Source organism: Halichoerus grypus, chromosome 1 (assembly GCF_964656455.1).
Source record: "Halichoerus grypus chromosome 1, mHalGry1.hap1.1, whole genome shotgun sequence".
NCBI classification, from domain to species: domain Eukaryota; kingdom Metazoa; phylum Chordata; class Mammalia; order Carnivora; family Phocidae; genus Halichoerus; species Halichoerus grypus.
In genome coordinates, this window is record NC_135712.1 from 104,544,782 (window position 1) to 104,558,936 (window position 14,155).

General features: G+C 42.0%; 1 protein-coding gene across 2 annotated transcripts in view; it reads left to right on the forward strand.

Annotated features, from left to right (window-relative positions):
• VEPH1 (ventricular zone expressed PH domain containing 1) overlaps positions 1–14,155 on the forward strand; it is a 216,003-nt gene that overhangs the window by 57,528 nt on the left and 144,320 nt on the right. For both annotated transcript variants that reach the window (XM_036122400.2, XM_078069976.1), the window contains exon 5: positions 10,506–10,715. In XM_036122400.2, the coding sequence (XP_035978293.2) occupies positions 10,506–10,715 (210 nt within the window). The remainder of the gene's footprint in view (positions 1–10,505; positions 10,716–14,155) is intronic.

Here is a 14,155-nt window from a genome sequence, read left to right on the forward strand (position 1 = left end):
TTTATTTAAATTCCTAGCTCTTGAATCTCCACATTTCTCATTTTCTTCATCCATAATATAAGAATAATCACCTTCCTGATATGCCTTGCAAAGATTTTGTGATGTCTAAATCATGTAAAAATATGTAAAAATAAACCAATCTAGGCCTAAAAATTAAAAATAAAATAAAATAAAACCCAGGAACAATGAAGAGATTGAAGATGCGGAACAAAGTACTAGCTGGAATCAGGAGCTAGAGAAAGTGAGAATGAATACCAGAGCGTAAGTGGAGGAATCCATTTGGGAAAGAATTAAGGACAGAAAGTTAGAGCAAGACCATAGTAGAGTTTGGGCAAGGAGTAGAGTTGGGGGATCACTGGATCACCCAAGCGGAGGCTTGGAGTGAAGGGCACAGAAGGGGTGAGGTACTTGTTTCCCATCCCCGCTGAAACAAATGACCATAAACTTGGTTTAAGACAGCACAAATTTATTATCCTCCAGTTCTCGAGATCAGAAGTCCCAAATGGGTCAGCAGGGCTGCACTCCTTCTGGAGGCACTGGGGAGAAATCTGTTTCCTTGCCCTTGTCCAGCTTCTGGAGGCTGCCTGCCCCGCTCAGCTCCTGTCCTGCCTCCCTCTGACCTCTGCTTTTCTCATCACATCTCTGACTCTGAGCCTCCCCCCACCCTTCTAAGGGCCCATGTAATCACCTTGGTGTCACCCAGATGATCCAGGACTATCTCTCCATCTCAAGACCTTAACTTAATTATACCTGCAAAGTCCCTTTTGCCACACAAGGTAACATCATCATGGGTTCTGGGGATTAGGGTGTATATACATCTTTGGGGAGTCATTATTCTGCCTACCACAGATAGAGCCTGGGGACCAGATGATATGGGGGATAGGGAGGGGTGACCAAAAGGCCAAACTTGGTTTCACAAAGGAGGCAGCTGGCATGCCATTTTATCTGCAGCCTGCAAGCAAGAGCAAAACATAGTTTTTGGAAAGGCAGGTTCAATAAAAATTCAAGGGGAATCTAGGGAGAGTAAATTAATTCAATTAATTTCCCATGGGCTAAGGCTGGACATAAAGGTAAATGAAACCAGCAGGAGGCTCACTTATAGGAAGGGGGAGGGAAAAGACTTGGGGGTCTCCCCACCTAAAAAGATGGAGTCCAAGAGTGAGGGTGGCACCACGTGTGGCATTCAAAGAGGTCCCATCAGACACCTGGTTACAGCCCCTCTGTGGCTGAGAGACTCAGGAAAGGACATTCATAATCAGGCCCCTGACCACTGTCTGTTCTCACAGGGTCTCTTTAACTCTAACACCTTGAACAATTATACGGTCCTAAACACCATAGATGGACACTCTGCTCTCAGTGCACTGAGTTTTTATACATATATGCTATGTTCTTCACCTAGAATATTCTTCCCTCACCACTACCACTCTTCCTGCGCTGACTATTCCTAGTCCTTAGACAACTACTTAGCTATCAGTTTCTTGGCAGGAATCTTCTCTGACTCCTTCCTTCCCCGCCATCTCTGCCATAGCAAATTTCACATTGTAATGAATCTGTCTCTACTGGTCTCTCTCTCTGGGCCACCTTGGCTGTGATGCAAATGCTGGAGACATGAAGACCACCTTGTTCACCACTGTGTCCCTGATGCCTTGCATAATATCTGGCACACAGAAGTCACTTCACGGATATTTCTTAGTATTAGTGCCTAATTTTGCAGAGGACTTTCTCATTCATAAAGGACTTCTTTTTTTTAGCATCTAATCCTACCAATTTAATTTACTCTTACCAATAACTCTAAGATGCGTTATTTTTTTCTCTGTTTTTCACCACTCAAAATGGGTATTCTGGGAGGCTAACTTGCCCCTATCACACAGGTAGTAAGAAGTAGGTGACAAGTCCAGGACTCTGACTCCCAACCCCTTCTCCCTCCTCGGCCTGGGGAAATAAGCAAGCAGCCAGGCACACCTTGTTTTGTTGTGCTTCACTTCACTGCACTTTGCAGATATTGTGTTTTGTACAAAGTAAAGTTTGTAGCCGCCCTGCATCAAGCAATGCAATGGGTACTATTTTCCCAGTAGCATTTGCTTACTTTGTGTCTCTGTGTCACATTTTCATAATTCTCGCAGTAATTCGAACATTTTCATTATTATTATATTTGTTATGGTGATCCATGATCAGCGATCTTTAATGATACTACTGTAATTGTTTTGGGATACCCCAAACTGCGCCTATATAAGATGGCAAACTTAATAGGTAAGTGTGTGTGTTTTGGCTGCCCCGTCGATCCTCCATTCCCCATCTGTCTCCCTCTCCCAGGGCCCCCCTATTCCCTGAGACACAACACAATTGACGTTAGACCACCTAAGAACCCTAGAAAAACCTCCAAGAGTTCAAGTGAAAGGAGGAAAAGTAGCTCTCTCACTTTAAATAAAAAACTAGACTTGATTAAGCTTAGTGAGGAAGGCATGTCAAAATCCGAGATGGGTCAAAAGTTAGGCCTCTTGTGCCAAATATTGGCCTCTTAGCTAAGTTATAAATGTAAAGGAAAAGTTCTTGAAGAAAATTAAAAGTGCTACTCCATTGAACACATGAGTGATAAGAAAGCAAAACAGCTTTATTGCTGTTGCGGAGAAAGTGTGAGTGGTCTGGATAAGTGATCAAACCAGCCTGACATTTTCTTAAGCCAAAGCCTAATCCAGATCAAAGCTCTAAACTCTCTTCAGTTCTTCAAAAGATGAAAGAGGTGAGGAGCTGCAGAAGAAAAGTTTGATGTTGAAGCTGTAGCAAGTTATGCAGAAGATCATGCTAAGAAAATTCATGAAGGTGACTACACTAAACAACAGATTTTCAGTGTTAATAAAACAGCCTTCTCTTAGAAGAAGATGCCATCTAAGAATTTCATTGCTAGAGAAGAGAAATCAATGCTTGGCTTTAAAACTTCAAAGGACAGGCTTCTCTTTTGTTAGGGGTTGATACAACCGGTGACTTTAAGTTAAAGCCAATGCTCACTGACCATTTTGAAAATCCTAGAGCCCTTAGGAATTATGCTGAATCCACTCTGCCTGTGTTCTAGAAATGGAACAACAAAGCCTTGTTGACAGCACATCTGTTCACAACATGGTTTACTAAATATTTTAAGCCCACTGTTGAGACTTACAGCTCAGAAAAAGTGAGAGAGAGCAGGAGAGAGAGAGAGATTCCTTTCAAAATATGACTGCTCATTGACAATTCACCTGGTCACCCAAGAGCTCCGATGGACATGTACAGTGAAATTAATGTTTTCATGCCTGCTAACACAACATCCATCCTGCAGCCAATGGATCAATGAGTGATTTGAACTTTGAAGTATTACTTAAGAAATACATTTCATAAGACTGTAGCTGCCAGAGATAGTGATTCCTCTGATGGCTCTGGGCAAAGTAAACTGAAAACCTTCTGGAAAGGAGTTACCATTCTAGACATCACTAAGAACATTCATGGTTCATGGGGAGAGGTCAAAATATTAACATGAATGAGTTTGGAAGAAGTTGATTCCAACCTTTGTGGATGACTTTGAGGGGACCACAACTTCACTGGAGGAAGTAACTGCAGATATGGCAGAAATAGCATGAGAACTAGAATTAAAAGTGGAACCTGAAGTTGGGACTGAATTGCTACAACTTCATGATAAAATTTTAAGGTATGAAGACTTGCTTCTTTTGGAGGAGTGAAAAAAGTGGTTTCTTGAGCTGGAATCTACTCCCAGTGAAGACGTTGTGGAGATTGTTGAAATGATAACAAAGGATTTAGAATCTTACATAAACTTAGTTGATAAAGCAGCAGCAGGGTTGGAAAGGATTGATGCCAATTTTGAAAGCAGTTCTACTATGGGTAAAATGCTATCAAATAGTATTGCATGCTACAGAGAAATCATTTGTGAAAGGAAGAGTCCATCAATGTGGCAGATTTCATTGCTGTCTTATTTTAAGATATTGCCACAGGACCCCAACCTTCAGCAGCCATCATCCTGATCAGTCAGTAGCCATCAACATAAAGACAAGACCCTCTGCCAGCAAAAAGATTAGAACTCATTGAAAGCTCAGATGATGGTTAGCATTTTTTAACAATAATGTATTTTAGCTAAGGTATATACATTTTTTAGACATAATGCTATTGCACACTTAATAGACTACAGTAGAGTATAAACATAACTTTTATATGCACTGGGAAACCAAAAAAGTCATTTGAATCTCTTTATTGTGCTGTTCACTTCAATGTGGTGGTCTGGAACCTCTCCAAGTTACTCCTGTAGTGTTCCCAGCTGGTTACAGGAAGCAAAGGAGGGTAAACAAGGGGCACTAATAGTGGTTGAACTAATGTCAAGTTCTGGTCACTGTGTAGGTGTTTTACAACATTATCTCACTTATTCCCCACAACAATCTTTCCTTTGGTAAACAGAAAAGTCAAAGTTTGGAGGGGTAACAACTGTGGTGGTACAAAGGAGTGACAGTGAAGTGGCTTTCCACACCCTCTTCGTCTTTACCAGCCCCTCCAATTTTCATATGGGCAATGTCTGTGTCTCCCACTGGTCATTACAGTCACATTGCCCTCCCTAAGACTGCCACTTACAGAAAATCTGGGATGTCACTGGTTAGGTAACTTTCCTAAAGTCATACAGATAAGGCTGGGCTACATCATAAACCCAGTCTAATTCTAGCCATTGAGACTTTTGGCCTCAATGCCCTGAAAAATTGAGGCTGTAAGGCTGTGGCTTGTGAAGCAGATGGGAGTTCCAGAGGGCACAATAGACAATGGCAGTCAGAAAGGTGAGCTAGATAGGAGAAGTAGGAATGGGGAGGACTGAATGAGGAGGAGAGAGTGAAAGAATTGTGGGTGCTGAGTGTGGATCCCAGAATGAAGCAAGGGTTTAAGAAACAGCCATGGTGATGTGAATGGACCCTACCTGTGCCAGGGCCCTAGTGGGGGAAGAAGTTATAGCAGGGGAACGACCCAAACCTTTGTTTCCCATCAGCACTCCCCATCATGTTAAAGCAGGCCGGCACCTGCCTCCTATGGCTTATCACGCAGCTCTTTGTGAGCTCACACTTGATTACTGAGGTGTGCAGGCAGTGAGCCAGAGAAATGCTGGATTCACCTCCTCTCTCTCACGTTCCTTAATGAGACAGTGGGCAAAAAGGAAGCAGGGCAGGGGTGGGGGTGGATGTTGTGGCTGACCAGGCAGGTGGGTCCCCTTCCTCCATCACTGCCCTCTGGGTATCCCTCTTTCAGGAAACCATCCTTCCTAGCTGGAGGGAGGCAGTTCCTGGCTAGTGATTCAGGCTGGAACCTCCAGAGAATCCTCAGGGTCCATTTATAGGAAAAGGCTGGGTGGTCAATTTTCCAAGTGGCCTTTTGGGGCTAAGTCTGTATTCTTGGCTGCCATAAACCATGCTGTAATCTAGCCAACAAAAGAAACAGAATTTAGTAACACATAAGAGCCCATCTGTTATTATCCCCAGGACTTGGGCCTCTAGCCCCAACCATACAGGAATGAGTGGCAGAAAATAGCAGTGTCAGCCCTCTGTTGATTAATGTCCAAACCCAGAGGAACTGCTTTGTGGTCTGGTCCCTAGAGGAGAGAGTCATTTTCTTGGATTTTCTCTCAACAGCTTAGACCATTCCTATTCACATACCTAATCCTACAGCACCTAACCCAGCATCATCTGGCTGACAATACTCAGAGGTCACTTTTGGTACTTATTTAAAATAAGAAGCCATTTGCAGAACATTAAGAAGATGGAGTGGTGGAATATATAAACTGTTCTACAATGGTCTCTGGAGCAGACATATGGCTTTAAGAATATATATTTTGGGGGCACCTGGGTGACTCAGATGGTTAAGCGTCTGCCTTCGGCTCTGGTCATGATCCCAGGGTCCTGGGATTGAGCCCCGCATTGGGCTCCCTGCTCAGCGGGGGGCCTGCTTCTCCCCCTTCCTCTGCTTCTCCCCCTGCTCATATTCTCTCTCTCTCTCTGTATCTCTGTGTCTCGAATGAATAAATAAAAAAAAATTTTTTTAAAGAATATATATTTTGTCAGTATGGTAGGAGTAATTAGCAAATGAAGAGTGACAGTTATTACAGAATTTTGGAGATTAATAGATTGTTAATGCTGGCCAAATTAATTAGAAGAGAAATTGAGCCTGAGGACTAATTTAAGAGGGACTACATAACCACACATGTACACACGTGTGCACATACACAATAGCTCTAACTTTTATTCTACGCATAAGAATTGAAGTGTCATTTGCTGCCAATTAAGTTATGGTTCTATGTGTTCAGAGGCCCTACCCTCAAGGTCCCCATGGCCTGGGGTGATGAGACGCATCGACAGAACTTCAGGTCAATGACAAGATGCTAAGCCTGTCAGCATACTGCTTTGGGAGCACAAAAAAGGCAGTGATTAATTCTGCTCTGGAAGGAGTGGAGAAGCCAGAGATAGGTGCCTTCCCTGGGCTATTTACTTTAGAGGATCCTGGTCTGGCCCCCATCTCCATCTTCCCCCAGTTTCCATGCATTCCTTCACCTACTAAATGTAGTCCAGGTAACCGGGACCTTGGAATCTTTTCCTGTGTATCTCCTTCCTGCTCCCAGGGCTTCAACAGGCCTGGTCCCTGGATCTGTTCTCCCAAGGACAGGCCATGCTGACAGTGTGACCCCACAGGCCTAAAGGGTATCCCAGATGAGCTTGCATATGTGGGCTGGGCTATTCACATACATGCATGCGAGACTCCTTGCAGGGCAAAGCCAGGGGCAGAAAGAGAGAAGAGGGGCAAGAAATGGGGTCTAGGGGTCATTTCTCTCTGTTCCCTCTATACAGGCCCCAAATTCCAAATTCAAATCAGGCCTCCTAGATTGTTATAAAGGTACATGTGTCAGGCAGAGGCATAGTTGCTGAGTATTTTAGTGTGTGGTGTGGTGACCTTTATTTGTCCTCTAGCTCCTGGTCCTGCATGTGTTAGAGTGGGCTATGGGGAAGGCCTCCCAGCAGTAGAGCCATTTGAGATGGGCTCTGAAAGCATCAGAGTTCTCTCTGTGTTCAAGCCAACTGTGGGTGATTGGTGGCATGTCTCTGGGTCAGAGTTCATGGTGGAAGAGGCAGCAGATATGGCCGTCAGTGAATGCCATGGCATTGAGATTCCAGCCATGGGCCATGAGAAATCTTTGAAGTCTTGACGTGATTATAATGGGGCTTTAGGACAATGACAGCAGAATAGAAGGAAGAGAGACTTGAGGCCAGGAGGCCAGTTGGGAAGCTCTTTCAGAGGTCTGTGCCACGAGGCTTATGGCCTGAATAAAGGCCATGTCGGCTTGCTCTCCGCCAGCCATGGGTGCTGTCTTAGTGGCTACTCTGCTCTCAGTGATGACATGGCTTCCTCTGAGAGATGAAGCAGCTCCCAATGAAGCAACATGAAAGAGAGCAGCCTAAGGAAATGCCCTGTGTTTAGAAAATAAAATTCCTTCTTATCCAAGAATAATCTATCTAAAGTGCAAAGCACCACTTGCCTTTCATGTGTGTGATAAACTTCAAGAAATATCTGTCCTTTCTATCACCATCATAATAAGCTTTGGGCTATCAGGAAATTGCAAAATAATCAACTTTTGTTTAATTGGGAAAATTACTTTGTTTATACTATTCAAGGCTTCTCTTTGCTTCTATGGATTCAACTCTGCCTAAGCATATATATTCGCCTTGCGCCAGCTAGCTTGCTTGCTTGCTTGCTTGTTTTTTTCTTTTGTCTTTTCCTTTATGGGACATGGATACAATATTCTCTTGCATGGCTTGGGATGTATGGCTGGAGTTTAAATAAAATTGGCATGACTGGAAGCACATGTCATAGAGACCTTCATGTTCCAGGAATAGGACATGAAGAGTAAGGACTAGGAAATGGAATTTTATAGAATGGGGCAGGAAATGTGTAAGCATTTTCCATTCCTAAAAGACTCAGGTTAGGTATGCTGCCCTGACCCAGAGCAGCTGGCTGACACTTCTGCTTTATGTGCCAGGGATCTCTTGTGGTTTCTCCTGAAGGACATACAACCACTCCCAAATGCACAGGAAGCACTTATGGAACTGTTCATTCATATGTGCCATATACCGGAAACTAGCCATGGCCCTTCCTTCACAAGTACTGGATATGAATATCAAGTTTAAATTTATATGTAGGATAATTTTAGTCATCTCAAAATGTCTTTTTTATGTCCCTATTAGTTATCTTGTATATGACATGTGACAATATGTACGTTTAAACATTATGTACAACTATTCAACACTATGGGGAGGAATGTAGAGGTTATTCAAGTGCTACCCTGTAAAATCATCTAGACTTATCTTCCTTTGATTTGTTCCTCAAATATTTATTGACTCATCTTCTGGCCAAGCTCTGTGCTAGGCTTTGGGTATACAATGGAGTACAAATTAGAATTGAGTCTTGACCCTGTAGAGTTTTTAATCCAGCCTGCAAAACAGACATCTAGACCAGCAATATGAAGAAAGCGTGAGAAGGATTTGCTGGGAGCCATTTAGGGTATGATAGGGGCCTCAGCCAGGACATTGGACTGAGTGGGGAGAGAAGGGAGTAGAGGAAGGTTTTTAAGGGAAACAGCAGCTAATCTGAGGCCTCAAGAATGAGGAGTGTCCAGCAAAATAGGGGCAGTAAGAATTGTAGGCAGAGTGGATCACATGAGTAAAATACTAGATGCAAGAGAAAACTTAGCAGGTCCACAATCTTTTTTTTTTTTTAAATCAACAAGGTTGAATATGATATGTGATAGAATCTGGATGGGGAGGGTAGAATAAGTAAGATAAGTCTAGAAAGATGGATAGGAGTCCATTCAGAAAAGGTATGTTAAACCTCTATCTGGAGAGCAATGGCAAATTAGTGAAGTATGTTAAGCAGAGGAAGGGTCACCATCGTGGCCACAAAGCAGAAAAGGAATTGAATGGACGAGATTGAAGGCAGAGAGAATAATTAGAAAGCTGTTGGCATAATGCAAGTTTGGGATGATGGGATCAGTGGTCTCAGCTTAGATGTGCCTGCTGAGAGAGTACTTCCCTGACCCCAGCCTAAACTAGGGCCCCAGGACAGTCTCTCACAGTACCTTGTATTTCCCCGGTATGGTATTTATTAGAATTTATGATTATACTTTTCCTTTGTAATTATTTGTTTTACCAAATGTCTCCTTTACTAGACAGTGAAGTATTCCACAAAGGCAGGAACCTGTCAGATTTATTAGCAGCTGTAACATTGGCACCAGAACACTCCCTTGCAAATAGGGAGGACTCGATAAATATTTGTGAGTGAATGAGTTCTCGGAGAAATGAATGAAAATGAAGGGAAGTGGAGAGATCTGTGGGATACTTGAGAGGTGGAATCAATAAAACTTGGTGGTTGCTTGGATGAGGCTGCTGAAAAGGGAGAGACAGCAGTCAAGAGTGACTCCCAGATTTCTGGCTTGAGTAGCCAGGCAGATAATGGTGCCATTTATGGAGAAAAGGGATACTTAAGGCTAGAAAGGGAAGTGGGAGAAGTAGGTTTTTGGCAGGGGGTGGATTATAAATTTAGCAGGTTGAGCTGAGTATCAGATTCTCTTTTAACACTGGAAGCTACATTTCAGGTCGACCTTACCAAAAAAAGTAACAAACCAAAAGAGCAAACCAACATCAAAAAAGAAATCAGCAGAGTAGAACTATGGATGGGCAAATTGTTTTTACTTTATTGTTCAGTTTTCCATGGGTCATCCTTTCTAATTATTTTATTTTAGCAGACAAAACAATTCATTAAATTGTCAGTGTGCAACGTGTCTATGTATTAATATTGACATAGTGACTTTATTCTACAAAAGGTCACATTTTCTCTAATATGAATTATTGTATCTTTGTATTCACAAAAGCATTCCAAGTCAAGAAAGCAACATTAGGGTATCAGGAATATGGTAGAAATTATTTTACATTGGTAATCTTTTTTATCTTAGTACATTTTTGTGATCAAAATGGAAAATTGAAGAAAATGTAAAAGCTCTTTCTTGCTTTCTTATTTTTATTATTAAATATTTCCAAGGCATACTTCTCCAACTTGAAGGCTTTCATTAAAGTCATCAAGGATCTTTGACATACTTGTATCATATTGCCCTTTAGATTACAGCTCTCATGGTGGGTTAGAGGAAATGTAATATTCCTGGTGAGGACATAACACATCAAAACTTGATTTATGATTAGCGGTATCTAAAAATTTTTGTAAACTTTACTCTTCAATAGCAGAGCACAGATGAAAAGAAACTGAATCCTCTGAAACTTTATTATAAATTTTAAATTCCAGACTTGGGGGATATGCTTGAGTTCCGGCAAGGGCAATAATCCCAGAATGTGTTGACTTTAGATTTCATGCAAAAAATATTAGATTGATTCTGGTTTAATTAATTTTCCTCCTTGTTTCTCTTTCTTCTCTTCTCCTCTCTTTTCTTTTTGTAGGTGGCTCAGAAGTGTATTCCTTTCCTAATCGGGCATTTGAAAGACTCAACCCATAATGATGTCATCCTAAACATCCTCACAGAGATAGCAGGCTATGAACCTGTGGCTTTGAACAGTTTTCTTCCAATGCTGAAAGAGATTGGTGAGAGATTCCCCTACCTCATTGGACAAATGGCAAGAATCTATGGAGCTGTGGGCCATGTGGATGAAGTAAGTTTGGCTTTTTTCTCTCCATTTCCCTAAATTCCTTTGGTGCTTCATCCATTGGGGCTCTCTGACCTCCAAATTTGTCCTGGAACTTCTGAGAGTTCCCATTTTCTCTTTTAAAAACTTTTGCATGGACAGTGGCCTTTGGATCAAGGGCACATTATAGCAGGGCTAGGTGGAAGGTTCAGGAAGTAAGGATCTCATTGCTGGCCAAGTGTCACCTGAGAAAGGGGAAGGATTAAAATGGAGGGAGCACTATGACAGTTTCAAGACCACTTTGTAATAACAATAACCAATAAAAGCGTTGTGTTTCATTTCTGGTTGCAGTTTTGCTTAACTGAGGAAACCATCAGGAAGCATAGGGTTAGGTCTTAGACATACCTATTAATAAGATCATAGCTATCCTGTCAATAAATGCCTGGATTCAGTATCGTTTGAGCCCTCTGGATGATGTTACTTGGAAGAGTGAAATAAATGTTCATGCATGCTTAAAAGGTGTAGCCTAAATATTTGCATAATAGAATCTTTTGGCAGGAACAGCAGAATGCCATCAGTTTGTGGGGATTAGGCAACCAAGAAACCATTTCCAGAAATTCGGGTTCTAAAGGGTGTGCATGCGTGCATGTGTCTGATGATTTTACATTGGGATTTAGGATTTTTATCTTTTCAAAATAAAAGCAAATATATAATTGATAAAAGGAAGCTTTTACTTTCACCCACTTACGTATAATGCAGTTTCCTATAAGATAAATATAAAATTGTACAACTCTTAAAAGGGAGTTCACAGTTCATCAAGTTCAACCCCTTGATTCTAAAAACTAGAAAAGTTGAGTGGCTTACCCAGACTGAGACTGGGTTAGTTGGTGACCCAGCTGGAGTTAGGTCTTTGCTATCCTTGCCACTCTTCAAATTTGTCTTAGAATGGATCTTTGGTTCTGTTTTATTTTATTTCTGCTGAGTTTTGCCAATGGCCTGGTGAATGGGAGGCTTCCTTCTGGTGGAAGGTGTTTCTCTAGCTTCCCAGAAGAAGGTGGGAGACCAGAGCTGCCAAGCAGCCTGTAACTGTCAACATGACGGGGGGATCTTGTAAAAGGATTACTTTGGTGTGGACATGCTGCTTAATATAATCCCATTCTATCCACTGCTGTTGAGAATGTCTCACACCGGCCACGATCTGCCTTCTGGTAACACTTTGCCATGCCTGTCACCTTTACTGCCAGGAGAACCTGCTGGTGTGCCCAAGTGCTTTTAGAACAACTTCAGCTGACAGCTGTTTGACTGAATCTGCTGACCTTGCATTTTGTAGGTACCAAAAATTCAACCTCTGATGTGTGAGGCCCTGGAATCTTGAAAAAGTGAACTCTTCCTGCACGTTAATAATAGTTCTTTTAATCCCAAATGCACTTATGATTCATTAATGTGTTATAATGCATACTGGAAGTGAATAAACTTCCCACAGAAAATGTAATCTGTTAAAAAAAAAAAACATCAAAACACCAGCCACATACAATTATATCATTGAAGTTTACCTGAACTAAGGCTAACCTGATAGAGAGTGGCCTGTTAGGGTGACATTTGCATGGCTCTGGTTGGGTGCAGGGAGAAGGAGAGGGGATCCAAAGAGCCTAAGGAATCACTTATTTCAGGATTCACAGTATCAAAATATTTGCACCTCACTCTCCCCCCAGTCTCTCATTTTCATGTGTCCATGAAGGCATCTATGTTTGAGGGAGAAAAATTTTTTCTGGTGGTTCTGACTCACCTCACCAACAAAGAACAAGTCTAGATCAAATGCCTTCCAAATGTACCTAGATGTCAGGATTACATGGGGAGATTTTTAAATAATATAAGTTCATGAGACTCATAGAAAATCTATTAAATCAGAATCTCCAGGGGCGCCTGGGTGGCTCAGTCGTTAAGCGTCTGCCTTCGGCTCAGGTCATGATTCCAGGTCCTGGGATCGAGCCCCGCATCGGGCTCCCTGCTCTGCAGGAGGCCTGCTTCTCCCTCTCCCACTCCCCCTGCTTGTGTTCTCCCTCTTGCTGTGTCTCTCTCTGTCAAATAAATAAATAAAATCTTTAAAAAAAAAAAAATCAGAATCTCCAGGAAAGGGACCCAGGAATCTGGATTTGTAGGACCCTGTGCCAGGTAATTCTTTTTTTTTTTTTTTTTTAGATTTTTATTTATTTATTTATTTATTTATTTGACAGAGAGAGAGAGACGCAGCGAGAGAGGGAACACAGGCAGGGGGAGTGGGGGAGGGAGAAGCAGGCTTCCTGCGGAGCAGGGAGCCTGATGTGGGGCTCGATCCTAGGACCTTGGGATCATGACCTGAGCCTAAGGCAGATGCTTAACCGACTGAGCCACCCAGGCGCCCTGCTGTGCCAGGTAATTCTGATGCAGCTGTTGGTGGATCAGTATGTGAGATCCCTTGATGTAAAGTATTTAAAGCATTTTCTGTCTTAGACTTAGAATCAGGTCTTGTCCATCACTCTTGCTGCCTTCCTCCATCAAGCCATGTGAATCAATTAAAACTTTTCCAGACTACTGATCTAGCAGTTTAGATTAGGTATGGTTGAGAGTAACACAAAAATTCAATGCAATAGTGGCTTAAACAAAGACTGTCATTTATTTCTCTCACACTTAAAGAAGTCTAAGAAGCAGTCAGTCTAGAAATCTATGTTTCAGAGACCCATCCTTGAGCACACCAGAGAACACATAACTTCTGTGTCGTGGTCCAAGGTGGCTACTTATCTCTACCCATCAAGTCAGTGTTTCAACCAACAGGAAGGTGAAAGGAAAGAAGAACTCTTCCAGATAGTCAAACACAACCTACTATTCATATCCCCTTGGCTACATAGAACCAAGCTGCATATGTCCATACCTAGCTGCAAGGGAGGCTGGAGCATGTAGTCTGGATTCAGCTGGTTACATAGCAAGAGAAAAGGGCAGAAATAATGTTGGAGGGCAAATAATGCCTCTGTTGAAGCTTGGCAAGTCATTTCATTTCTCTCACTCTCTTTTCTCTCCTCAACAAGAACATCCTTGCACAGGTTTACCTCCCTTCTGCTCTGATATTCTTGATTTCATTATTCTATTTCATTTAAGACCAGCCTGACCATATCACCTATAAATGTCAGTCAGCCTCCTTTACTGAGAAATAATGATCCTCTTATTTGTTTCTAACACTTAAAATACCACCATTAGAAAATCTTTCTTTTAGCTTTGAAGAACAATAAAGTTCAGATGTCCCAAGAATAAGTATAGTCATCTAAGCAGCTCTTAACAGATTCATTTGAGTGAGCCTGTTCAACTCCCTAAAAATCTTATGGAATCATATTCCCAAAGACCAAAACCAGCAGGGAAGATATATATGTATGTGTATTTCTACCCAGCCTCGTTCTAAAAGGAAACATGAAGTTACTGAAGTACATTGCCAGGTG